The following is a 25,626-nucleotide window of genomic DNA, read 5'->3' as shown; positions in this document are numbered from 1 at the left end:
AAAGTATGTAGGCTATTTGGGGAACAACTAAGAATTTATTCCTGAATGTGAGTTAACAGACCTTTACCCTTATCTGCACCACTAAATTGATTGGCGCAGCATATCATAATGTTGCCATAATAATGCATTGACACTTAATGTACCTGTAAAGTTATAGCAATTGCAATTAAACAGTAGGCCTATTAAACTTTGTCTCTGATTGCCTGATAAACTGGTCTTATTTTCACTCTGCATTTAAGACCATAAAGACACTGGGCAGAATTAAGCTATTTAGCTTATGAAGTCTGCTCTTCCATTCCATCATGACTGACTTATTATCCTTATTAACCTCATTGTCCTGCCTTCTCACTCTAATTTGTGATGCCGCAATTAAGCAAAACCTATTAGCCTCCACACTAAATATACCCAATGACTTGGCCTCCACAGAACAATAAAAAAAATTAGCCTTACTGCAACGTATATTGAAAAGTGCCAGATTAAAGTTAGTAAAAGGTCATTTTGGAATTAACATCAAGAGCACCATGCTTATTTAGAGAATGGTACATTTTTGAAATACACAATCAGTTTTTGTGAGAATTGAACTTGAATTTTATGGGCTTCGTAACCTAGGCCTCTCTTGTGTGCTTGAAATATCAGCAAAGTACTTTTATCTGAATAGGTTAATTTAGATCATTCTGTTTTTTAAAATGGTTGAAAAACATACAGTAGATTCACCAGTGGCATTTAATCTGCAGTACAAGAGATTGTGCAGATGCTGGAAATGCTGCCTTACCTACTGATTCCTCCAATGTTCTGTTCAGTTCAAAGTAAATTTATTATCAAAGTACATATATGTCACCATATACAACCCTGTGGTTCATTTTCCTTTGACTCTATTGTGGTTATTATTCTATTCTGGATTTATTGAGTATGCCCAATGAAAGACTGCACTAACTTGGCTGTTCGACCAGTGTGCAAAATGACAAAACTCAAATACAATAGGAAAGAAAAAATAATAAATAAACAATAAATATTGAGAACATGAGGTGAAGAGTCCTAGAAAGTGAGTCCATAGGTTGTGGGAGTATTTCAATGATGGGGTAAGTGAAATTGAGTGCAGTAATGCCCGTTGGTTCAAGAGCCTGCTTGTTAAAGGGTAATAACTGTTCCTGAACCTGGTGGTATGAGTCCTGAGGATTCTGCGCCACCTATCCAATGGCAGCAGCAAGAAAAGGGCATGACCTGAGTGGTGGGGGTCCCTGATAATGGATGCTACTTTCCTGTGACAACACTTTGTGTAGATGTGCTTGATGGTGTGATGGACTTTACCCATATCCATAGCGGCCATATCCACTACTTTTTGTAGGATTTTCTGTTGAAGGGCATTGGTGGTTCCCATGGACTCTCCACTACACATCTATAGAAGTTTGTCAAAGTACAAACTCTTAAAGGAAGCTGCATGATTTCTCTGTAATTGCCCTTGTGTGCTGGGCCCAGGACAGATCCTCCCAAATGATAAAACCAAGGAATTTAATGTTGCTGACCTTCTCCACCTGTGATCTTATGATAAGAACTGTGGGTGGCATTTAATCTTCTCTCTTTTAGTGCTAAGGCAGTGTCAAATGCAATCCCACTGTGCTATTCATTGTCTACTTAAATTACTTTTTAAAAATCTGGTTATATGTGCTGAGATGTCATTTCTGTACTTATTTAGAACTTGATTCTGACTCTCTGGATTTATTGAGCACATCTGAATATCCACATCAGAACAGAGTATCTCTGGAAGTCTTTGAGGATGATGTGTCAGAGCTATCCACCAACAATATAAAAAAATTTCAGAAAGAAATGCTAAAATTGATGATTGAAGGAATTAAAATATCCTTGGTGAGTGATTTAATTCTCAGTGTACAAATATTAATATAGGTAAGGGGTTCTTGTTATTTCTAGCTGTAAGGACAGAAGGTTGCATTTTCACATCAGTGACAAACTGATCAGTTGCATTTCTGGTAAATTGTTACTTGCTATATTGGACTTCGCCAAAGAATTCAAATGTTATTTATTATGCATGAATCCCACGGGAAGGCTTACTCAATCTAACTTTGTTTCTTATTTTCAATACTGTTAAGCCTGATCTAGCTGGACTACCCTGGGAACTGCGTGCATTTTTTCAGATGTGGAAGGTCAAGTGAGCTGACATGCAGTACCTGATATGTGTCCCTTGAGACAGTGTGGGCTGTGTAATCTGAATTCACCAGTTATCAAGGACTGCAGTGTCTCCAGTAGAGATATTTAGAAATAATTGGAACAGATGTAAATAGCATTTTTTTTGGAGAAAATTACTGTGTTTCTAGCGCAAGTATTTCCTAACATCAAGGATCAACTTTATTTGTGATATACCATACATTTAAATTCATTTGGAATTTTCTCTGGGTATAGACGTGGCATGAAACAAAAAACAGCAACATTCAACAATTATAATGAAGGTTTATATGGAACATAAAGTTAGAGGAATAAAATGTGCATAAGTACATTAGTACCATATTTACAATATGAAAAGTGGTTTGAAATGTTCACTGTGCAGTGATGGAGGTAATAAATAGGGGGGGGAGTGAGAAGGGAGGCTAACTAGAATAGCTGATCATAAACTTTTAAGATGATGTGAAGTTTTGTTTTAATAGCCCTATAGCACTGTGCAGAAAGGGGTTTTTGGAAAAGGCAATTTGCAGGGTGGGTTGTGTCCATAATTAATTTTCCTACCTGCTTCTTTGTCCTCAGCATATACAAGCCCTGCAGTGCTGAGGGACTGCAGCCAATGACCTTGACATTTCACTGTAATTTTCATATATTGTGAGAGAATGCTACACCAAAACAGACAATAATGGCTGGATTGATACAGCCTTCAACGTGAGGCTGAAAGTGAGATAGTGCATGCAGATCCTATGTTCAGTGAAGCTGTATTCTGCCCCTGGACTCGATGATGACACTTAAGCTTTAAGCATTTGACCTCGCATGTCCTTGAGGTGTCAATGCCTGATAGCTAGCGGATTCTTTCAGAACTTCCCGCTATCAGCCATTGAGATCCTGCCAATACAGATGAGATACCTGGATACAAATTCCAGCTTTTAGGATATTCCTTAGAGTGTACTTCCATGACCTAAATATTGATGAGTAGTAAAAATGAATGCTTTTCTGTCTGCTATTAAATTTTGTTTGCTGATGCTTCTCTGAAGTGCATTGGGATGTTTTACTGCCCTAAACAAAATGTTTGTATGGAGAAACTGGGGCTAAGAAATCTGCTGAGTTGGCCTGCATGCAAACTGCCTGTAAGACATATTTTCATGTGGAGCTGCTTCCACTTTCTTAGGACTTGTTCAATTTAATCAAAACTCCTTGAGAAATTATCTTCACATTGACATCTGACTGGTTTATTTACATGAATTGGTTCAGGAAGCAGGTAGAAACAGCCCGCCACGGCAGCAGTGGAAGCGCATGCTTTGGTCTTGCAGAGAAACATTCCGGTCCCAGCTGGGTCGATTGCTTGTCCACATTCTCTGTCCTGCCCGCCCATTGGAAGAGAGGAAAATGGCTTTGGAAATAGCTTATGAACCAAACCATCAAGAGATTCTGCGCGAGTGTCTCAGTCAAGCATTGGAGGTAAGGCAGCTGCAGTGAGAATTTGTCAAATAATCACAGAAATTTGTTCTAAAAAATCATCCTTCGTCTTTTGGAGTGTGTGTGCCTAAGTTAGTGATGATTGAACATGAAATGGTGCAGTACAGGACATTGACCAATGATGTTGACCACCCTTTCAACCTATTCTAAGATGAATCTGAACCCCTCTTCTCTGTAGCCCTCCATTTTCTATCATCCATAAGCCATGAAACAGAGTTTTTTAAAATGTTCATAATGTATCTGCCTCTACTATCACCCCGGTAGTGTATTCTACACACCCACTATTCTTTGTGTAAACACTTACCTCTTGCATCTCCCTTATATGTTCATTTATATTAATTTTCTTCCCCATCCACTTTCAAACCTGATGCAGAGTTCCAACCACCGCTGCACAGATGCTGCCTGGCCTGCTGAGTTCTTCCAGCATTTTGTGTGTTGCTTGCATTTCCAGCATCTGCAGATTTTCTCTTGTTTGCTATTGCTTAAAACATTTTTTCTAATATCAATATTGATATGTTTACACAGATCCACTACAACAGTATTTGAAAATTGCCTAAGTATAATAACAGAACACAAGATTCTGCAGATGCTGGAAATCTTGAGCAACACACACAAATTGCTGGAGGAACACAACAGGTTAGGCAGCATCAATGGAGAGGAATGAACAGTCAGTGTTTCAGGCCTAGACCCTTTGTCTCAAGGTCCTTCAGCATTTTGAGTGTGTTACTCGATATTATACTGAAATTTTAAAAATAAACAATGTCATCAAATGAAGCAGCTATTAATGGTGTACCTCTTCTGATTCTGATTACCCTTAGCATGGACCCAAGCTGGCACTGTATTTGTATGAACTGATGCGTGACCACACGGAGGCTTTATCCAAAAAACAGCAATCTGCAGCAACCAATTTTTACACATCTTTGAAGCTCTGCGGATACAAGTGTATTCCTCTTGGTGCTCCATACAAACCAGATCTCATTAAAGCCATTGAAGAGGTATGATGTATATAGTCAGATGGATATGAAGTAAGGTTATCTTAATATTGTGCAGCTAATTTTGAGCTGGATGGCAATAATGATTACCACTGCAAACTTTATTTCTAGCTACAAGCTGCATAGGTCCCTCTGCCACTCCTCCCCCTATGCCACCCTTTACAGGATCCTTCTTCTATTGTTCTATTGCATGCAATAAAATACTCTTCTGTTTGGTGTACTGATGAAATAAAGAAGTGTGTTAGAATGAGCAACCACTTGGAAGGCACAGCGTTTTTAAGATTTGGCATTGATGATATAATAACATTTAAATAACAGGTAGTAACTTATAAAAATATTACAATCTGATGAGGCAAAGTGCCCCTCCTGTGTTGTGTTCTGTTTACGTATTTCCTTGAGCACTTATTGGTTTGATTCATGTTTTCATTAAATATTCTGTGAAATTCAAAAATTTATGTCTGACTTCCAGCAGCTGGTATTATTTCTGTTAATGTTCTACTTCAGAGGTCTCCCAGTAGCTTAAAGTTTGTCTCCTGATTTACTTGGGTCTGAAAGGTCAAAAGCAGCAAATGGTAATACTCCAGTCATTTTAGCATAGAAAATCATCCTAAGATTTTTTTTTTGCAGAGACAAAATTAAATATATTTTGCTATTGAGCCACATAATGAGATAAAATTTGGTCAATGTTTTCTCTTTAAAAGAGTATTTTGACAATGGGAAGAAATGAAGGGTTGTTCAGGGAATAAATTAGGGCTATAGTAACTGTAAGCATGACTGCCACTTGAGGCTAATTTAACAATTTGATTTTATCTGTTTATATGTTTAAAACTCATAATTGATACAATTAATGCTTTTTATACTGCAATCCTGTTGTTGAAAGCTTCCTCCACCATATGTCTGTCCATGTCAATTGTTTCCTGATCCACTAAGCTGAGACAATGCTTAACCTCTACTGTCAAAGCTATATCTTTCCCTTTAGAGAGAGACAAATGGGGATGAATAAAGAACCTGAAACATCGACCCTTATTCCTCTCAGTAGATGCTGCTTGACCTGCTGAATTCCTCCAGCATTTTGTGTGTATTACTCTGGATTTCCAGATCGGGAGAATCTCTTGTGTTAACAAAAGTTTTACAGAATGTAACTATTATTAAAGCTGAGTATTGTTTTATAGATAGCTCTAAAAGATTCTTGCTCTCAGATCTTTCTGGCTGATTTCTGGTAGGCTGTTGTGTCCCTTACTGGGACTTTCCTACCTGTGTTTGTGGCACAAATAGGCAACCCTTAATTCTGCACACATAGGCTAAGCAAGCAGTATTCTGCTATTTTGTTCCTTTTTTGATTGGGTGAACTGAATAAATTTAAACCAATTTTGTACCTGAATAATAAATATCTTTACCTTTCAGGAGCAGACCAAATATGTGAATGAGGAAATTGCAAACAAAGCTGCCTGGGAAAAAAAAATTGCGACCTCTCAGCAGAGGTAAATAGCAAGTAGCTGTTGTGTACATTAGGGCACCAAATTTTAGAACGGAGATGAGAAATTTCTTTGGCCAGAGGTTGGTAAATCTGTGGAATATATTGCCATAGACAACTGTGGAGGCCAAGACGTTGGGCATATTTAAAGCAGAGATTGACAGGTTCTTGATAAATAGGGCATCCAAGGTTATGGGGAGGAGGCAGGAGAATGGGGGTGAAAGAGATAATATATCAGCATGTGTCTTACAGTTATAGGGTGCAAGTTCTGCCCTAAATTGGTTTTGGGTAGAACGCATAAGGAAAGGGACTCTTCAAAAAGATGTCTGTTGTGAACTTAACCCCAGCTGTTAAAGCAAAGAAGCTTTGGTAATTGGAGTGTAAGTCACTTATTTGTTGGTCATCCATCGGGTCAGTAACACCAAAATTAGAATGTATAAATAGTTATAGAAGAATTGAACTTTTCTATCAAGATAGTTTCAGTTCTTGAGTTGTTATGTCTATTTATGTGACTGTTTTATTTTTTAAATGGTCGACGTTCCATCTGGAGATTATTGATGCTATCTTATAAAAAGCCCTTTTCGGTTGAGGAGTGCTTTGGGGCTCTGCAAAAAGAGAGAAATATGAGGGGGAACTTCTGACGAGACAAAAAGGGAGAGGTCTAAGGTGTGGAGCTGAGCAAATAACTATAACTTAAGGATGGGAAAACAGCATGAAACATAATTTGAGTCGGGATGGGAACAGGATGGGAATACAAAATTTAATATTTTGTATTCCTGGCATGAGTGGAATAAGTGAATGATCTCGAAGCTGAGTGCGGAGTTGTGGCATCATTTGCATGCATGCCAAAGCTGAATAAGTGTTTATGGATAGGATATATAGAGGGCTAAGACTGAGGGATTCGTATTTAAGAGCTAATCACAGTGGCTGAAGAAAAGCTAGGATAATAGTGTTAGGATAAGTTCTGATGAAAGGCCAACAACCCAGGGTGTTAGCTCTTTTTCTCAGATGTTTTCTGACTTGTGGGGTATTTACAACATTTTCTGCTTTTAATTTTATATTTAAAAATATAGAACAGTACAGGCCCTTTGGCCCATGATTTTGTGCTGACCTTATAAGCTACTCCAAAATCAATCTAACCTTTCCCTCCCACATAACCCTTAATTTTTCTTTCACCCATGTGCCTATCTACAAGTCTTTTACAGGTCTCTGATGTATCTTCTTCCACCACCCCTGGCTACACATTTTATGCACCTACTACTCTGTAAGAGAAATCTACCTCTGACATTCCCCCTCCCCACCCCCCACATATACTTTCCTCCAAAGAACTCAATTATGAACACTAGAATCAGCCACTTTCACCCAGGGGAAAATGTTTCTGGCTGTCCACTCTATCTATGCCTCTTATCAAGTTGTACACCCCTATCAAGTCACCTCTGATCCTCCTCCTCGTCAAAGAGAGAAGCCCTAGCTTGCTCAACCTATACTCATTAGACATGCTGTCTAATCCAGGCAGCCTCCTCTGCACCCTCTTTAAAACTTCCACATTCTTGCCATAATAAGGCAACCAGAACTGAACACAATATTCCAAGTGGAGTTTAATCATAGTTTTATAAAGCTGCAATAATACCTTATGGCTGTTGAATTCAATCACCTGACTTAATTCACCTGACACCTTTTTTAATCACCCTATCAAACTGTGTGGCAATTTTGAGGGATCTATGGACAGAAGTTCCTTCTGTTCCTACGCACTACTATAAGCCCTACCATTAGCCTTGTACTCTGCCTTTAAATTCAACCTTACAAAGTAAGTCACTTCACGGCTCCATCTGCAACTTCATCTGCCACTTCTCAACCCAACTCTGCATCCTCTCAATGTCTCATAACCTACAACAACCTTCTACACTGTCCATAACCCTACCAACCTTTGTGTCATTTATAAACTTACTAACCCACCATCTACAGTTTTTTACTTTTCAAGATTATTATCAACTACCATCAACTCAAAAGTCTATATGTGTGGTTACTGGATGTGAATAGAATGTGTTCTCTTAACAAGTAGCTTAAAAATTACTCATGTAATTTATCTACAACGTTAAAGATTTTTCTCTTTTTTAGTCTCCTTCAACGGTTGGATTTGAAGTCTAAAGATATTTCCAAAATAGCTGCTGAAATCACTCAGAATATCTCTCTGCAGCAAGGTATGGAGAGGAAGAAAGTGATTCAGCACATTAGGGGAATGTACAAGATAGATTTAAGTGCTGGCAGACACTGGCAAGAACTTGTTCAACAGCTAACGCATGAGAGGTAAATTTTTGAAGTAAAGTTAACCATTACCTTGTTGTGGGAAGTATTTTTATATAACTATGTCAGTATCTGGGTAATTTATCAATTGACTTGGACAACTATATGCATGGGGAAATTTTTAACTTGCAAGGTAAAATATACCATCCAGTCTGATGCATGTTGTTCCCATTCACAAAGTAAAAATTTTTGAACTAATGATCATAGGAAATGAAAGATATTTGGTCATTCTGTCTAATGTACTGATAATAAGCTAATTGCTATTAAGCTTTATAGATCACTAGTGATATGATGCACATGTGATATGATCCTTGAATCAAGAGAATATTGGATAAGTTAAATGGGGATCTACAAAGCTTTGTTTAAAATACTGGTTTGAAAAGCATCTTGTCATGGGGAAATGTTGCTCTTAAGTGATATTATTTTCTTCATTGTTTTTGGTTTTGCTATTTTGCCGTGTTTTTGATTCAGTAATAATTTGTTGTGATGCCCAACGTGCTAATGCCTTGCTCTATTGTAAATTGTGAACTAAAGCAACTAAGTATCAACTATTTATTTCTTCTTTGCAATGTTGTTATCATAGGGACTACATTAATGCTGAAATATTTTTTGTATAAAGGCAATGTTTATGTTAATTTAGAGTTTTCTTCCCAGCTTCATTTCATCTTCCCTCTTTCTAACTCTACTGTTTTGTTTTCTTTTGCTATTCTTTGCATTCTCCTAATTGCCAGGATCTGTGTTTTTGTCTTTTTCTATGCTTTTTTCTTTCATCTCTTAGTCATCTTTAACTTTATTTGGTAAGTAGAGTTCTTGTCCCTTCAGGGTATAAATTGAAGACTGCAACATATTAAAAGCATGTTTGATTTGTTTGTTGTTTTACTCATTAACAAACCTCCACATTTAACAGTGAAGAGTCACTGTCTTGTTGCTTTGAACTTGGTCTTGCTTGAGTGTAGAATCATTGTGCCTGCCTTGTGTTTTTTCCAGTTATTTCTTGCATTAAACTCGAACATAATGTTTAATTAACCCTTGATGTGCCCCATCACCAAGTTTAATATTGTTACGTACCCCGTAACTGGGTCACTTACCAGCAAAGATAGAGAGGTCCGTTGAAGTCTGATGGTACTATTTTTAACAGTATTTATTGATAAAAATACACAAAATAATATCAAGGCAAACTTACAGATAATATATGTCGTCAATACTAAATCTAAAAGCGCGGGTCTAATAGTATTCAATAAGAAATAGCTCTATCGTTGTCTAGGGGATAATGTATTGTCCGATGGAAATATAAAAGTCACTCAGTTCATTCAAGCTGCAGCTTTTGGGTTGGAGAAAAAGACGGGTTAAAACTTGCCCATTCCTTTTATGATGTCAATCCTTCGAGAGTCGTTGGGAGTTGATTTCCCCGTTGTTAGCTAAAAACCGTTCTGCCGTGGTACAGGGCCCACCGATTCCGGGGCAAACGGAAAAGGACGCACGTGGCCCTCCACTGATTTTTGCTATTACGGGATCGTTAGCGTTTCTTCTGGTGCGTCTGAGGGGCTGTTCCCACAGACCCTCTTTTTATCCTGACTCACAGGGTCTCAGGTGTCAATCAGGTTGGGATGATGCAATCCCTCCACCAACCTCCTCCTTGGTTCAATGCCTGGGGCTTCGATGCATCGTACAGGATGCAATACTTAGGTCCGTCTCCAAGAGACAATAGCCGGTATCAATGGGTCCGCATTTCGGAGGCCAGGACACATTCCAACTCTTTGTGGATTCTGCATGTCTTTCTCTCATTTCCTGGGTCTCCTGAACTGACGTAATAGTGATCTTGCAATTCTCACAAAGGAGGGGGCTACCCCGCACCCTTCGGCCCATCAGAGCTGTGGCGCATTCGTAACAATATGCTCTATCAACATTAAGGATCTATCACACTCTTGCAGAAAATTAACCTGATTATATTCATAAAAGTTAGAAGCCCTCACTAATGTTTGCAAATCTGTGGAATTATACATTCTGCTGCTTCTGTTTGGCAGCCTATACACAACTTCTGCGACGATTTTAAACCTTTTTCTATTTCTTAATTGTACTCAAAGTCTAAACTGTGTGCTTCCTTTTCATATCCCTTCTAATTATTGAAATAACTTGTACTTTATAATTAACCAATCTGTGCCCTTCCCTCTCTTCCACACCATTTTCCCTTTCTGGAAATCTTCAAAGCTGTAAAGTTATTTCATTGTCATAGTGATACACCATTAACGAAGTCTGACCCAATCATTGAGTGCCCATTTACACTAATTTCTTTTTAATTTTCACCTATTCCCTTCAACATAAGCACCCAAGGGTTTTACACACAGCTACAAGGGCTGCCAACCTGCACATGTTTGGGTTGTGGAGGAAAGCTGCAGTACCTCGACAAAACCCACACAGACATAAAGAGCATTCAAACTCCACACACGCACACACCAGAGGACAGGATTGAACCTTGGTCACTGGTGCTGTAATCAGCAGCTCTTCAAACTATGCCACAGTGTTGCTCCAAAACCATGATTACCAAGCTGTGATAACAGTCAACATGTCATGTCAAAAGTGTTGCATCTGGAATTCATAATCACTACAATTGTTCTAATGAAATATCATGCACCTCTTCTCTCTCCTGTTTTAATAACTAGCATTTTGCAGATTTCCCTTGCACATTGTGCCTGAAGTACTGTCTTTGATAAGCATACGTCACTGCACGGTCAATTCTTTTCAATTATTAAATCTTTCTGTTACCTTCTGAATCTTGTACCTTTCCCCTACTCCACCAGCTTATTAAATATATTTCATTTGACTATCCTATATCAGTCTGGCTCGGGGATATTTTTCCCAGATGACTTCATGTGGTACAGTTCTTCCCTGAGTCAAAAATTTCCAATGTCTCATGAAATGAAATCCCCCTATCTTGCACAGCTCCTTTAGCCAAGAGTGCACCTTTCTAGTTTACCTATCCTTGTACTGGTTCTTTCTGTATTTGGCATGTTCTACCTTATGGACTTCCTAATTGTTATAAGCATCTGTTTTTGGTCTCATTTTAATTTCAATAATTCTAGCCATGTAGTGAACACTATCTTTTGAAGTCCTTCCTTCTTGGAATGTGTGTAGCATATGTGTCTCAACAATCTGACGGTATCTCATAGTTTAAAGTTCTGCCTACCAATCTTTAATTCCATTTTCCTAGGTTTAATTGCATCTCAATTTACTGAAAATTAGCCAGTTTCCAGTTAAGCAGTTCTATGATTGATTGTCCTTCTTAACTGAAATGTTACTCAAAATGCGTATTGATTAAAATGTTCATGAATTGAGAGTAGAAAGTAAGGAATGCATGTTTATGTTAATTGCAGTTTGTAAATCAGAACAGGTTGTGGGATTATGGGTAAGTATAGGATGTGAAGGTAATTGAGCATTACACCTTCAGCATTTATTTATTGCCAATATGCTTACATCTTATTGTCTACCTGCACTGCACTTTCTCTGAGACTGAAATACTTTATTCTGTTATTGTTTTCCCTTGTACTACCTCACTGAACTGTTGTAATGAATTGATCTGTACGAACGGTATGTAAAGCAATTTTTTTTTTTACCATACCTCAGTACGTGTGACAATAATAAACCAATTTACTAATTTAATTTACACACACAAAATGCTGGTAGCAGGCTAGGCAGCATCTATAGGAAGAAGCATTGTCAACATTTCGGGCCGAGACCCTTCGTCAGGACTAACTGAAAGAAAAGATAGTAAGAGATTTGAAAGTAGGAGGGTGAGGGGAAAATCCGAAATGATAGGAGAAGACAAGAGGGGGTGGGGTGAAGCTAAGAGTTGGAAAGGTGATTGGCAAAAGGGATACAGAGCTGGAGAAGGGAAAGGATCATGGGACGGGAGGCCTAGGGAGAAAGAAGGAGGGAGGGGTGCACCAGAGGGAGATGGAGAACAGGCAAAGAGTGATGGGCAGAGAGAGAGAAAAAAAGGGAGAGGGGGAAATAAATCAGGGATGGGGTAAGAAGGGTAGGAGGGGCATTAATGGAAGTTAGAGAAATCAATGTTCATGCCATCATGCTACCCAGATGGAATATAAGGTGTTGTTCCTCCAACCTGAATGTGGCTTCATCTTGACAGTAGAGGAGGCCATGGATGGACATATCAGAATGGGAATGGGACGTGGAATTAAAATGTGTGGCCACTGGGAGATCCTGCTTTCTCTGGCGGACAGAGCATAGGTGTTCAGCGAAACGGTCTCCCAGTCTGCGTCGGGTCTCACCAATATATAAAAGGCCCGAAATGTTGCCAGTGTTTCTTCCTATAGATGCTGCCTGACCTGCAGCATTCCACCAGCATTTTGTGTGTGTTGCTTGAATTTCCAGCATCTGCAGATTTTCTCGTGTTTACCAATTTAATTTACTTGAACTAACAATCCAGAGTCAACAATACAAATCATTCTTAGCAACCATGAATGGATACTACTGGATTATCATTAGAAACTGATCTTGTTTACTATCAGTTAGCATGACGCTTTACGGCACAAGTGACAGGGGTTCAATTCCCATTGTTGTCTGTAAGGAGTTTGTATGTTTTGCATGGGTTTCCTCCACGTGCTCCAATTCTAACAAGACTTGTGGGTTAAGGTTAATAAGTTGTGGGCATGCTTTGTTGGCTTTGGAAGCATAGTGACATTTGCAGACAGTCCCCTGCACATCCTTGGACTATGTTGGTCGTTGATGCAAGTGACACCTTTCACTATATGTTTCAATGGACATGAGACAAACAAAGCAAATCTAATCTTTCTAAATGGGTGACAACTTAGGGTAGTAAATGCAGGGTTTTATTTCCCCACCATGTCTGCCCTCATACTATGTAGAATAAAGCAAGACCTTTCAGTCAGAGTCAACACACAAAGCAAACATTCTATTCAAATATTATTCTTGTCCTGATTAACCATTGTAACACATGTAGAGTGGTATTACTAGAAAACAATGTTGCCCCATGTAATATCTCAGAAGTTTTAAAGAATTTCAGATGATAATTACCAGGACTATGCATTACAGGAGCAACTGTCAGCACTGGTGATTTAAGAATTCGCCTCCTCTTGCCCCTTGAAAAGTACCCCACTCTGGACCATCAGACAACTGTCTCCCACATCATCACTAACCATCAAATCTGTCATCAAACTCGTAGCTCCCTTACCCTGTACCTCTTACCCAACATCCACAAACCTGTCCAATAGGGTAGGTCAAACAACACACACAAAATGCTGGTGGAACACAGCAGGCCAGGCAGCATCTATAAGGAGAAGCACTGTTGACGTTTTGGGCCAAGACCCTTCGTCAGGGTAGGTCCGTTGTCTCTACCTGTTCCTGTCCCACTGAACTTGTGTCTGAATGCCTCAACACCATTCTATCCTCCTTGGTTCATTCCCTTCCCACCTACATCTGTGACACTTCACATCTCAGCAACTTTCAGTTACCTGGCCCTAACAGCCTCATTTTCACCATGGATGTCCAGTCCCTATACATTTCTATTCCCCATCAAAAAGGCCTAAAAGCTCTCCGCTGCTTCTCAACAAAAAACATAACCAGTTCCACCAGCACCACTGTCCTTCATCTGGCAGAATTAGTCCTCACCCTCAGCAAATTACCCACTTTCTCTAACTTTATGGGGTAGCCATGGGCCTTGCTATGCCTGCCTTTTCATTGGCAAAGTGGAACAGTACATGTTCCAAGCCTTCCTTGGTAATGCTCTCAAACTCTCACTGCCCTACATTGACGACTGCATTGGTGCTATTTTTAGCACCTATGATGAGCTTGTCAATTTCATCAACTTTGTCTCCAGCTTCCACCCTGCCCTTAAATTCAGTTGGTCCATTTCCGATACCTCTCTCCCCTTACTCGATCTTTGTCTACCGACATATATTATAAACTTAACCATCATGTGGATAGAGTGGTGAAGAAAGCTTTTGGTATGCTGGCCTTTATAAATCAGAGCATTGAGTATAGGAGTTGGGATGTAATGTTAAAATTGTACAAGGCATTGGTAAGGCCAAATTTGGAGTATTGTGTACAGTTCTGGTCACCGAATTACAGGAAAGATGTCAACAAAATGGAGAGAGTACAAAGAAGATTTACTAGAATGTTACCTGGTTTTCAGCACCTAAGTTACAGAGAAAGGTTGAACAAGTTAGGTCTTTATTCTTTGGAGCGTAGAAGGTTGAGGGGGGACTTGATAGAGGTATTTAAAATTATGAGGGGGATAGATAGAGTTGACGTGGATAGGCTTTTTCCATTGAGAGTAGGGGAGATTCAAACAAGAGGACATGAGTTGAGACTTAGGGGGCAAAAGTTTAAGGGTAACAAGAGGAGGAATTTCTTTACTCAGAGAGTGGTAGCTGTGTGGAACGAGCTTCCAGTAGAAGTGGTAGAGGCAGGTTCGATATTGTCATTTAAAGTAAAATTGGATAGGTATATGGACAGGAAAGGAATGGAGGGTTATGGGCTGAGTGCAGGTCGGTGGGACTAGGTGAGTGTAAACGTTCAACACCAACTAGAAGGGCCGAGATGGCCTGGTTCCGTGCTCTAATTGTTATATGGTTATATTCCTGTGACTATCTTAACTATAACCTATCTCCTGTTAAAAAATACTATTCCCTTTTCTCAGTTCCTTTGTCTCCACCACTTTTATTCCCAAGACGAGGCTTCTTTCTAGGACATCCTAAGATGTCCTCTTTCTTCAAAGAGGGGGTTTCCCTTCCTCCAGCATTGATGCTCCCCTCACCCACATCTCCTTCATTTCCTGGATGTCCATGCTCACCCCACCTTCCCACTGTCTTAACAGTGATAGAGTTCCTCTTGTCGTTACCTACCACCCCATGAGCCTCCACATCCAACACATCATTTTCTGCAAATTCCACCACCTTCACCTTCTAGCTTGTCCTCCTTCCCCTCTCCCCCCCCCCACCTTTTCATCCTAGCATCTTCCCCCTTTCTTTTGTTTTAAGTTGAAGGCCAATTATCATTCAAAATGAATATAGCCAAACGAAACTGCATTCCTCTGGGGCCAAGGTAAAAAAACACATTACCAAAACACGCAACACAGTTCAGTAGGACATAGCACAAAAAGCATATGAATTCAGAGAAAAACTTGGTCACAAAGAAGAATAAGTAATATAGTGCAAGTTCCTGAGTGGCATAACTATAGATTGTCTTTTTCCAGCTTGCTCTTCCACTCAACAAACACCAGAGGGAAGCACTGACAGGAGGGCCCAGCCCTCAACCAAGCACAATTCCATTGCACCCAGCAGAGGGCCTTGTGCTGTCCCCTGGGTGGCTGAAACAGGTGATCCCATGGCTGAGGCCTAGTCCTCGCCACAACCAAGGCAACGCAGCTACAGTCTTGCCAATGAACTAGTGAACCGGACTTGGAGTATTCTGTATTACCAATGTCTAACAGGGTCTTGTGATCCCATTAAAAACATAAAAGATAATCAAAGTTCAAAGTAAATTTATTATCAGAACATTTATGTCGCTGTATACAACTCTGAGATTAGTTTTCTTGTGGGTATTCTCTGTAGATCCAAGAACTATAATGGAATCAATGAAAAACCCCACAGCCAACAAGATGGAGAAGCAACCAGTGTGCAAAAGACTAACTCTGCAAGTAGAAAAGAGAAAATAATAAATATCGAAAACATGGGATGAAGAGTCCCTGAAAATTAGTCCATAGGTTGTGGGAATATTTCAGTGATGGGGCAAGTGAGGTTGAGTGTAGTTATCCCATTTGGTTCAAGAGCCAAATGGGTTGAAGGGAAATAACTGCTCCTGAACCTGGCGGTGTGAGTCCTGAGGCTCCTGTACCACCTTCCTGATGGCAGTGGCGAGGAAAGAACCTGATGGGTGGCGGGGGTCCCTGAAAATGGTTGCTGCTTTCCTAAGACAGTGTAGGTGTAGATGTGTCCAGTGGTTGGGAGGCTTTACCTGTGATGGACTGGGTCATATCCACTACGTTTTGTAGGATTTTCTGTTCAAGGGCATTGGTGTTTCTGTACCAGGCTGAGATGTAAACAGTCAATATACTCTCCACCACACATCTATAGAAGTTTGTTAGTTTTAGATGTCATGCCAAATCTTCACAACTTCTAAGGAAGTAGAGGTGGTGCCATACTTTCTTCGTAATTGCACTTATGAGCTGGGTCCAGAACAGGACCTCTGAAATGATAACACAAAGGAATTTAAAGTTGCTGACCCTCTCCACCCTGCTGAGGATTTGCTCAAGAACCTCCAGTTTCTTTATCCTGAAGTCAAAAATCAGCTCCTTGGTCTTGCTGATATTGAGTAAGAAGTTGTTATGGCACCACTCAGCCAGATTTTCAATCTCCCTCCTAAATGCTGGCTTGTCATCACCTTTGATTCAGCTTAAGACCATGGTGTTATCAGCAAACTTGAATGTGGAATTGGAGCTGTGCTTGTACACGCAGTCATAAATGTAAAGTGAGTAGAGCAGGAGGCTAAGCACCCAGCTTTGTGGTAATTGTGGAGGAGATATTGCTGCCAATCCAAACTGATTGGGGTATGCAAGTCGAGGATCCGAAGACACAAGGAAGTATTGACTGGATACGCAATGCGTTTGTTGGATTGGCCCCATCTCAGCACAACGGTACACAACATTTCCAGGCAGCAACACAACAATACGCAATGTCCAGCTCCATCACTATCAAGCAACTACTGATGGGTAGTCCTGCAGTACTTAATGTTCTTGGTATCTAGCAGTGATTTGAGATCATAAGAAAGACTTACAAGACAAACAAATACTCTTTTGTTTGGACCCGGAGTGACCACTGTGTCTGTGCACGCCACCATCTTTGTGGAAATCTTTCCAGTCCTGATGAAGTGTTTCAACCCAAAATGTTTACTATTTATTTATTTTCATAGATGCTGCCTGACCTGATGAGTTACTTCAACATTTTGTGTGTGTTGCTCTGGATTTCCAGAGTCTACAGAATCTCTTGTGCTTATGAATAAAAAAACAACCTAAAGATGTGCTTGATAGGAATTGAAGTCAAAACAATAAATAACTATTTGTATATTACATTTTCAAAAATTTTATTTCTAGGGCTATATGGTATGATCCTGTGTCTTATCCAAGTTCATGGCAACTGGACCCAACAGAAGGTCCCAATAGAGAAAGACGACGCTTACAAAGATGTTATTTGACCATTCCCAATAAATACCTGCTCAGGAATCGACATAAACCTGAGGGTAAGACGATGGAATAAGCTTTGATTGTTTTCTGTTATAAAAGGTTGGCATGAAATCATGGGCTGAAAGGCCTGTACTGTTATGTAAATGTTCTATGTTCACACTGATTGGATTATTCTCTGTTTTTTTGCAGAACCACAAAAGCCACCTTTGTCATTTTTGTTTGAGGATAAATCACGTTCTTCTTTTTCATCAACTGTAAAGGATAAAGCAACAAGTGAACCCATCAGGTAGTTTCATCACCCAGCAGATCCTTCTAAAATGATTATTTAAATGTGTTTTTGTGGTCAGCACATGGTGCAAAGTAATTGTTACCCTACAAGGAGTAGCAGTAGATAAATCATAAAATAGCAAGATACTATTCAATCCATAACAGCCGTGCCAGTTGTAATTCCAACCCTTGCTCTTTCCCATTGCACCTGCAACTTTTTTCCTTTAATAATACATACAAATGCTTGTCAATTCAGCCTGGAATAATTTTCTGGTGAAAAGTGAGTGATTATATTACAGCTATTATAATGTCCAAACTATGATTAATATTGTTTTTGAATTAGATTCATACGGAAATGTATCAGTGTTGCCCCATCTCGAGAAACAGTTGGTGAACTTCTTCTAGGTTGGTAACATATGTGAATTCTTCACAAATTTTTGCCTGAGCAATGATCTATGGAATGTATTTGAGTTGAGATACTCTAAAAATCTGTTGTTTTCTAGGGGAATCAGGAATGTATTTTGTTGAGGACAATGCCGCTGATGCCTTTGAACATCCTGTAAGTAACACATGGTTTTTCAAAAATGTTTCATTAGCCTTGTTTTAATTTGAGACTTCTGAGTTTATGTGTGAAGTTCAGTAATTGTTAAAAGGCTCATTTATATATCAGCTTCAAGTCAGTTAATGTAACATATTTTCTGTAGTAAATTGCTGAATTTCAAATGTGATCATTTAAAAAAAAAGATTAAGAGTAGTGTTATTTGTCACATAATCAAAGCATATAGTGAAATTCGTCATTTGCATCAAATCAAATCAGCAAGGATGGTGCTGGGCAAGTGTCGCCATGTTTCCAGCACCATCATAGCATGCCCACAGCTTACTCTAATTCGACCATCTTTGGAATGTGGAAGGAAAGCGGAGCACCTGGAGAAACTTCATGCAGTCGTGGGGAGAATGTGCAGACTCCTTACAGGCAAGAGCTTGAATGGAACCCCGATCAGTAAACGCTGGTGCTGTAATAGTGTTACGCTACTATGCTGCCCTATAAAAAAGAAACAAACTGAACATGGACATGAATCCTGGATTCATTATCACTGCAGTCAGATGTTGAAAGTGCAGCCAAGTGAATCTTTGAACAGGGTTTTAACAAAGCCTGTGAGAAGTTGTCTTCAAGTGTCAGCTTGGCTCAGTAATAATGTACTGGTATTGTGAATCCAGAGGTTTTGTGTGTGACTTAGTGCACAATCTTTCTGATCTCTGTGGTACACATATTCTTTACAAATTAGAATTCCCTGTGCAAGTAATTAGGACCAGATATTTCTTTTTCATCTCTATAAAGTAAAGCTATTGACACCACATTTTTCTATCATATGAATTGTTAAGTCATAGCAATACTGGAAGAGTACTGTACTATTGGCAGTGCTGTCTCTCCAATGAACAAAAGCCTTGTGACAATTCAGGACAACATAAAATATCCCATGAACTCATTCCAAGGAAAGTGGAGGAGTTTTGGCTAACTTTTATTTATGTTTATATCATTTGTTAAATATGAAACATTTTATAATATTCTGAGATATGTAATTGCAATTTTTTTCTTGACTTCTACCTCTTTAACTATTGTTGTGCAGAGCTCTGCTATGGAAATGGAGCCAGCCTCATTCTCCTGGAAATATGAAGAAATTAAAGAGATTCATAAGCGCTGGTGGCAGCTGCGTGATAATGCCCTGGAAATATTCTTAACCAATGGCAGAACTCTTCTTCTGGCATTTGACAATACAAAGGTACAGCTGGAATGTATTTTTACTCCATTTTTTTGTTTTGGAAAGAAGGTGTTAAATGGGAGACAATGGTAGAATGTTCTCATGATTCCACTCCTGCTTTTTCTTCTGTGTGACCCCCAACTCCTTGAATGCTTGGCATTCAATGAGGCAAGGGGCCTCTCAATATCCCACTTTATTCAATATTTATGTGTGCCTGTTGAACTGCGATTGCTGTTTGCTCCACCTTTAGGTTCTCCTGACAGCAAAATTCCAATGGGGAGAAAGCTGAGAGGGTAATAAATATGCCATAATTGAATGGTGGAGCAGACTGAATGGGCTGATGGCCGAATTCTGCTCCTGTGTGTTATGGTATACGGACAGGAGGTGCTTGATGGAAACCAGGGATAAAAATCTTGGTTTTACCCTCTCTGATCTAAAGTGCAGAGGCCTATTTACTGTACACCATCTTTACTCTTCTTATAAAAGAAAGCTGATGGGAATCAGACAACTATCCAGAAAAATACTATTCAACTCTCTTAACTTCAGGAAGGATAAACTTTTTCCGTATACATTTACATGTATTTGAAATCTGCTCTGGTGTGTTGGCGCGACATGCAACAAAAAACCTCATTCAACAATTATGAAGGTCAAAGAATATAAAAAATTAAAAAACTAAAAAATTAGAAGTTAAACTACAGATATGAAATGAAATGTGCATAAATGCCTAAACTTAAAAGCTATTACATTGGTGTTTCCCTCGCATGACCCTGCAGGTCGGAAGACTGAATTGTCATCAATTTAGTGGCATTTAAGGAAAATTGATTTTATAGGGTTGCAAGCTCATAAAAAAACAAAAAGGAAAAAACAGCTGTGTATCTTTTATTGTCTCCAATCTGATGAAAGACAGTAAATCACTTTCACTGCAAAGTAATTTCTTGCCATCATCTTGTGCTGGAAGTGGCTTTCTACCTCATCCATGTGGTTGAGAATCACAGAAAGGAAATAGAAGACTGAATTCTCTCTACAACTAAGGGATTGGAATTCACTTCCATCCTGACATATTTTGAGTAATTTTAGAACCCTCTATACATCCTTAACATCATGCTTAGTCGAAAACTTTAGTTCAGAAATTTCTAGCTAGCTGTCTATATTTTCTCATTACTGCTCTTCCAGCTTATAACACGATGGCATCTACTCACAATATGTGTCATAGAAATTTATAGCGCAGGAGGTGGCCTGCTATTTACAGAACAGTCCCATTAGTTTTCATGCTTTCTCCAGAGATCTAGATCCACCAGTTTTCATGCAAGGAAGTCAGTATTCTTCTCTGCCAAATTTCCAGCTGCAGAATTTTTTGCGAGCTGTATCAAACCTCTTCCTCCAAGTGATTGCTGAAAATGTTTGGTGTTCATTTGAATTTTGGAAGGATGTTTATGGACTCGAAGTATTGTATTGTTAATTCACCAGCAACTAACAGTAATTGTCATTATAAATTGTTATTAAAGACTCAACAACTCAACTTCTCCACTTTTATTACTTTTTAGTTGCACAGTTAAATTGTCAGTCTTTTCTCAGACTTTACTTGAAGCACTCAGACATTATTTATTGAAACTCTAAGGGCTGTTGACAATCTCTCCCTGGATTTGGTGTGTCTTTTTTAAATAGACATTCTGTGCTTAATGTTTCCCTATGGGCATTTAAATAGTACTTGTGTAATCTATTTTATTCTTATATAACTTTATCTACAGAGTTCTACAACTGACTCTAACTTGTTTTGGAGGTTTGAAGTCTTTAGTGAAGGCCTCCCTGTTTGTTGGTTCACAGTTTGCTGATTTATTTTTCCTTTTTTTATATTTATTTATTTATTTATTTATTTTCCTCACCCCTTTTTTCTAATCTCTGAATTTTTTTCTTTCCTCTCTGTAAATGGTTGATAATTACTCTTCTTGAATTTATAATTTTCCCCTTCCTCTCCTTTTTTTAAAACTTTTTTTTCCCCTTTCTCTTACTTTATTCTTCTATAATTTTTTGCGGGTAGGTTAGTTTTGGTTTTCTTCCAATTTTCTCTGTATTAAGTTTTATATTTCTGCAGAAGGTGTTCTAATCTGTAGTTATGTTTTCTAGTGCATAAACTAGTTACTATTTGCTATAGTAGTTATACGGAACTGCTGTTAATGACACAGATCTGGAAGTTGTATTTGGGTTAATTTTTTTGGTAGAGCTAGCTACTTGTTTTGGTAGCCATCTAGTTTTGGGTTGTGTGGGTGGGGTGAGTTTTCCAGTTCCAACATCACTCACTGTATTTATTGTTTTTCTTTATTGCTCAGGACATGTATATGTTTCGATTTTACGAATCTATGTTTACATCTCTGCTCCCAGACTGCTATTGTGCTGCTTGACCTCTTATATGCCTGCTGCCTGGTATGCATTAGCAGTTGATAATGGCTGGTGGACTTAAATTCGTGAGCTGGAATGTAAAGGGATTGAATCACCCTGTTAAAAGGAGGAAGGTATTCTCACACATCAAACAACTCAAGGCTGACATTGCTTTCCTTCAAGAAACTCATATTCGTTGTTTTGATAACTCCCGGCTTCTATCAAAGTGGGCGGGTCAGCATTTTCATTCATCCTTTGCAGCTAAAGCTAGGGGAGTCTCCATTCTTATTAACTCAAATATTCCTTTTGAACTCCATAATAAAATATCTGATACAAATGGCCATTTTATTATTGTTTCTGGTAAACTATATAACACTAAAGTTGCACTAGCAAACCTGTATGCCCCCAACTTTGATGATGTTAACTTTTTTGAACAGTTTTTTTCCCTCACTACCAGACTTAAACTCATACTCTCTTATACTGGGTGGTGACTTCAACTGTTGGTTGGATCCTAATCTGGATCGATCATCCTCTGTTACCAGATCACCTACTAAATCTGCCTTAGCTATCCAATCGTTTCTCTCTAATTTTGGTATCTCTGATATATGGCGTTTCCTTCATCCTACGGAGAGAGATTATTCTTTTTTCTCACATGTTCACTAGAATTGACTATTTCTTACTCAATAACCAACTTATTCCATTTGCCCACTCTTGTGACTATCAGAGTATACTGATTTCTGACCATGCCCCAATTACTCTCTCTCTGAACTTTCCTGGTCTCCCTCAGAGGAATAAACACTGGCGGTTTGATTCAACTTTATTCTCGGATGATGATTTTTAAAAATTTATTAAGGATCAGATAACCTTTTATTTTAACACTAATACATCACCTGAAGTGCCATCCCAGACTGTCTGGGATGCCATGAAAGCATATCTGAGGGGTCAAATAATCTCTTACACAGCAAATCTCAACAGAAGATCCTGTGCAGATCGATTAGACCTTATTAACCAGATTAAAGAATTGGATCAAATATATGCTCAAACTAAGAACCCTGAATTATACAAGAAGCGCGTTGAACTCCAAACTAAATTTAACCTTCTGTCCACTCAACCTGTTGAACGCCAACTTCTCGAAAGCAAGAGCTGCTTTTACATTCATGGGGATAAGTCTGGTAAATTCTTAGCCAATCAGCTGAGGCGTTCCAAAGCCAAACAACATATTACAAAGATCCGGAAGGAGAACGGAGACTTTACATCGGATCATTTAGAAATTAATGACGCATTTAAAAATTTTTATTCTCGGCTTTATTCCTCTGAATCTCTGAATGACAATATCCCTGTTGATCAATTTTTACAGAATCTGAATATCACATCACTTTCATCTGATTTTAAAGCCAAACTCAATGCGCCTATATCATCAGAAGAAGTTTCTTTTGCAATTTCTGCACTGTCCTCAGGGAAATCTCCTGGACCTGATGGGTTCCCTGTAGAATTTTATAAATCATTCTCTTCACTGCTCTCTCCTCAGTTACTTTCAGTATTATCTGACTCGTTTAATTACGGCAAATTGCCACCCTCTTTCAATGAGGCATCTATTATTCTTCTATTAAAAAAGGGCAAAAACCCAACAGAGTGTTCCTCGTATAGGCCGATCTCTCTGCTCAATGTTGATGTAAAGATCTTAGCTAAAGTTTTGGCTCATAGATTAGAAACCGTTATTCCCTCCATTATCTCTGATGACCAAACAGGCTTTATTAAAAACCGTCTCCCTTTTTTAAATATTCGGCGTTTATTTAATATCTTATACTCACTTCCAACTGGGATTCCTGAATGTGTTATTTCCCTCGATGCGGAGAAAGCATTTGATCGTATAGAGTGGAACTACCTTTTTGCAGTCTTAGAAAAATTTGACCTCGGCCAAAGTTTCATCTCTTGGATCCGATTGCTGTACCTGTGTCGTACTGCTTCTGTTTTAACTAATTTTCAGAAATCCCAAGTATTTAATCTCAAACGTGGCACCCGTCAGGGATGCCCCTTAAGTCCCTTTCTCTTTGATTTGGCTATAGAACCTCTGGCGATAGCATTTCGAAACTATCCTGAATTGACCGGGATTTGGAGAGGGGGTGTTGAGCATAAAGTTTCTCTCTATGCTGTTGACTTATTACTTTTTCTTTCAAATCTGTCTACATCCTTACCTCTAATGTTTTCACTTCTTGACCAGTTTAGCCAGATCTCTGGCTATAAACTTAATTTACATAAGAGTGAACTTTTCCCAATTAATAAAGAAGCACAAGAACTAACATTTCGTGATCTCCCTTTTAAAGTAGTCCATAACCAATTTACTTATCTTGGAATTACAGTCACAAGGAAGTTTAAAGACCTCTTTCGTGAAAACTTTGCCAATCTTTCATATGCTATAAAACAGAGTCTGGTACAATGGTCACCTCTATCTATGTCTTTGGTAGGTCGTATTAACGTTGTTAAAATAAATGTTCTCCCCAAATTTTTATACTTATTTCAATCTATCCCAATTTTTATTCCTAAATCTTTCTTTGATTCCTTAGACTCTATTATTTGTTATATCTGTGGCAGAATAAGCGCGCTAGAATTAATAAAATCCATCTCCAAAAATCTAAAAAAGAGGGTGGCATGGCTTTACCTAACTTTCGTTTATATTATTGGGCAGCTAATATACGCTGTGCTACCTTTTGGTCTTTCTTCCACGGCCAACCCGAGTGCCCTAACTGGATGGCAATGGAGTTGAGCTCCACTAAAGAATTATCTATCTCTGCACTTCTTGGCTCTGCACTCCCTAGTAGTCTGCCCAGATCAATAGCCAATCCTCTTGTTAGACACACTTTGCGTATATGGGCCCAGTTCAGGAAATGCTACAGTTTCCAGGGGTTCTCTGTTTCCAGCCCTGTCGCACATAATCACCTTTTTTTTACCTACTACGTACGATTCAGCATTCCATGTTTGGTATAGGAAGGGCATTAGACATTTTGAAGATCTTTTCATTGATAATCGCTTCGCTTCTTTTCAGCAGCTCTCTGTTAAGTTCAATCTGCCTAACGCTCATTTTTTCAGATATCTCCAAGTCCGACACTTTATTGCTCCCTTAATTCCTAACTTTCCTGAAATGCCTGCAAAAAATGTTATGGACCTATTTCTTTCCATTAATCCACTAGGTAAAGGTTTAATATCAATTATCAGAGATAAACTAGCAGCCTTACGACGGGCCCCTGTGGATAAAATTAAAATGGTCTGGGAGCAGGATTTAAATATCTCCTTATCCGATGAGAGCTGGGACTCAGTTCTCAAATCGATTAACTCAACCTCTCTCTGTGCTCGCCATTGCCTTTTACAGTTTAAGATTGTTCATGGAGCCCATATGTCTAAATCTAAACTATCTCGATTCTACCCTGGCATTAGTCCGCTCTGTGATAAATGCAAGAGGGGCGTGGCCTCTCTCATCCATATGTACTGGTTCTGTCCTAGCTTGGAGAAATTCTGGAAAGATGTCTTCACTACGTTATCGTGCATTCTGAATCAGCACCTAGAACCAAACCCCTTAATTGCTCTGTT

At 38.9% G+C, this 25,626-nt stretch overlaps 1 protein-coding gene across 2 annotated transcripts in view; it reads left to right on the top strand.

Moving 5' to 3' along the window:
• lyst (lysosomal trafficking regulator) overlaps positions 1 to 25,626 on the top strand; it is a 316,053-nt gene that overhangs the window by 239,921 nt on the left and 50,506 nt on the right. For both annotated transcript variants that reach the window (XM_073056659.1, XM_073056660.1), the window contains exons 30-39: positions 1,694 to 1,863; positions 3,427 to 3,633; positions 4,470 to 4,646; positions 6,048 to 6,124; positions 8,236 to 8,424; positions 17,549 to 17,694; positions 17,828 to 17,924; positions 18,249 to 18,310; positions 18,409 to 18,464; positions 19,534 to 19,686. In XM_073056659.1, coding sequence (XP_072912760.1) covers positions 1,694 to 1,863; positions 3,427 to 3,633; positions 4,470 to 4,646; positions 6,048 to 6,124; positions 8,236 to 8,424; positions 17,549 to 17,694; positions 17,828 to 17,924; positions 18,249 to 18,310; positions 18,409 to 18,464; positions 19,534 to 19,686 — 1,334 coding nt within the window. The remainder of the gene's footprint in view (positions 1 to 1,693; positions 1,864 to 3,426; positions 3,634 to 4,469; positions 4,647 to 6,047; positions 6,125 to 8,235; positions 8,425 to 17,548; positions 17,695 to 17,827; positions 17,925 to 18,248; positions 18,311 to 18,408; positions 18,465 to 19,533; positions 19,687 to 25,626) is intronic.

Source organism: Hemitrygon akajei, chromosome 9 (genome assembly GCF_048418815.1).
Source record: "Hemitrygon akajei chromosome 9, sHemAka1.3, whole genome shotgun sequence".
Taxonomy (NCBI): domain Eukaryota; kingdom Metazoa; phylum Chordata; class Chondrichthyes; order Myliobatiformes; family Dasyatidae; genus Hemitrygon; species Hemitrygon akajei.
This window is presented reverse-complemented; position numbering and strand designations above follow the sequence as displayed.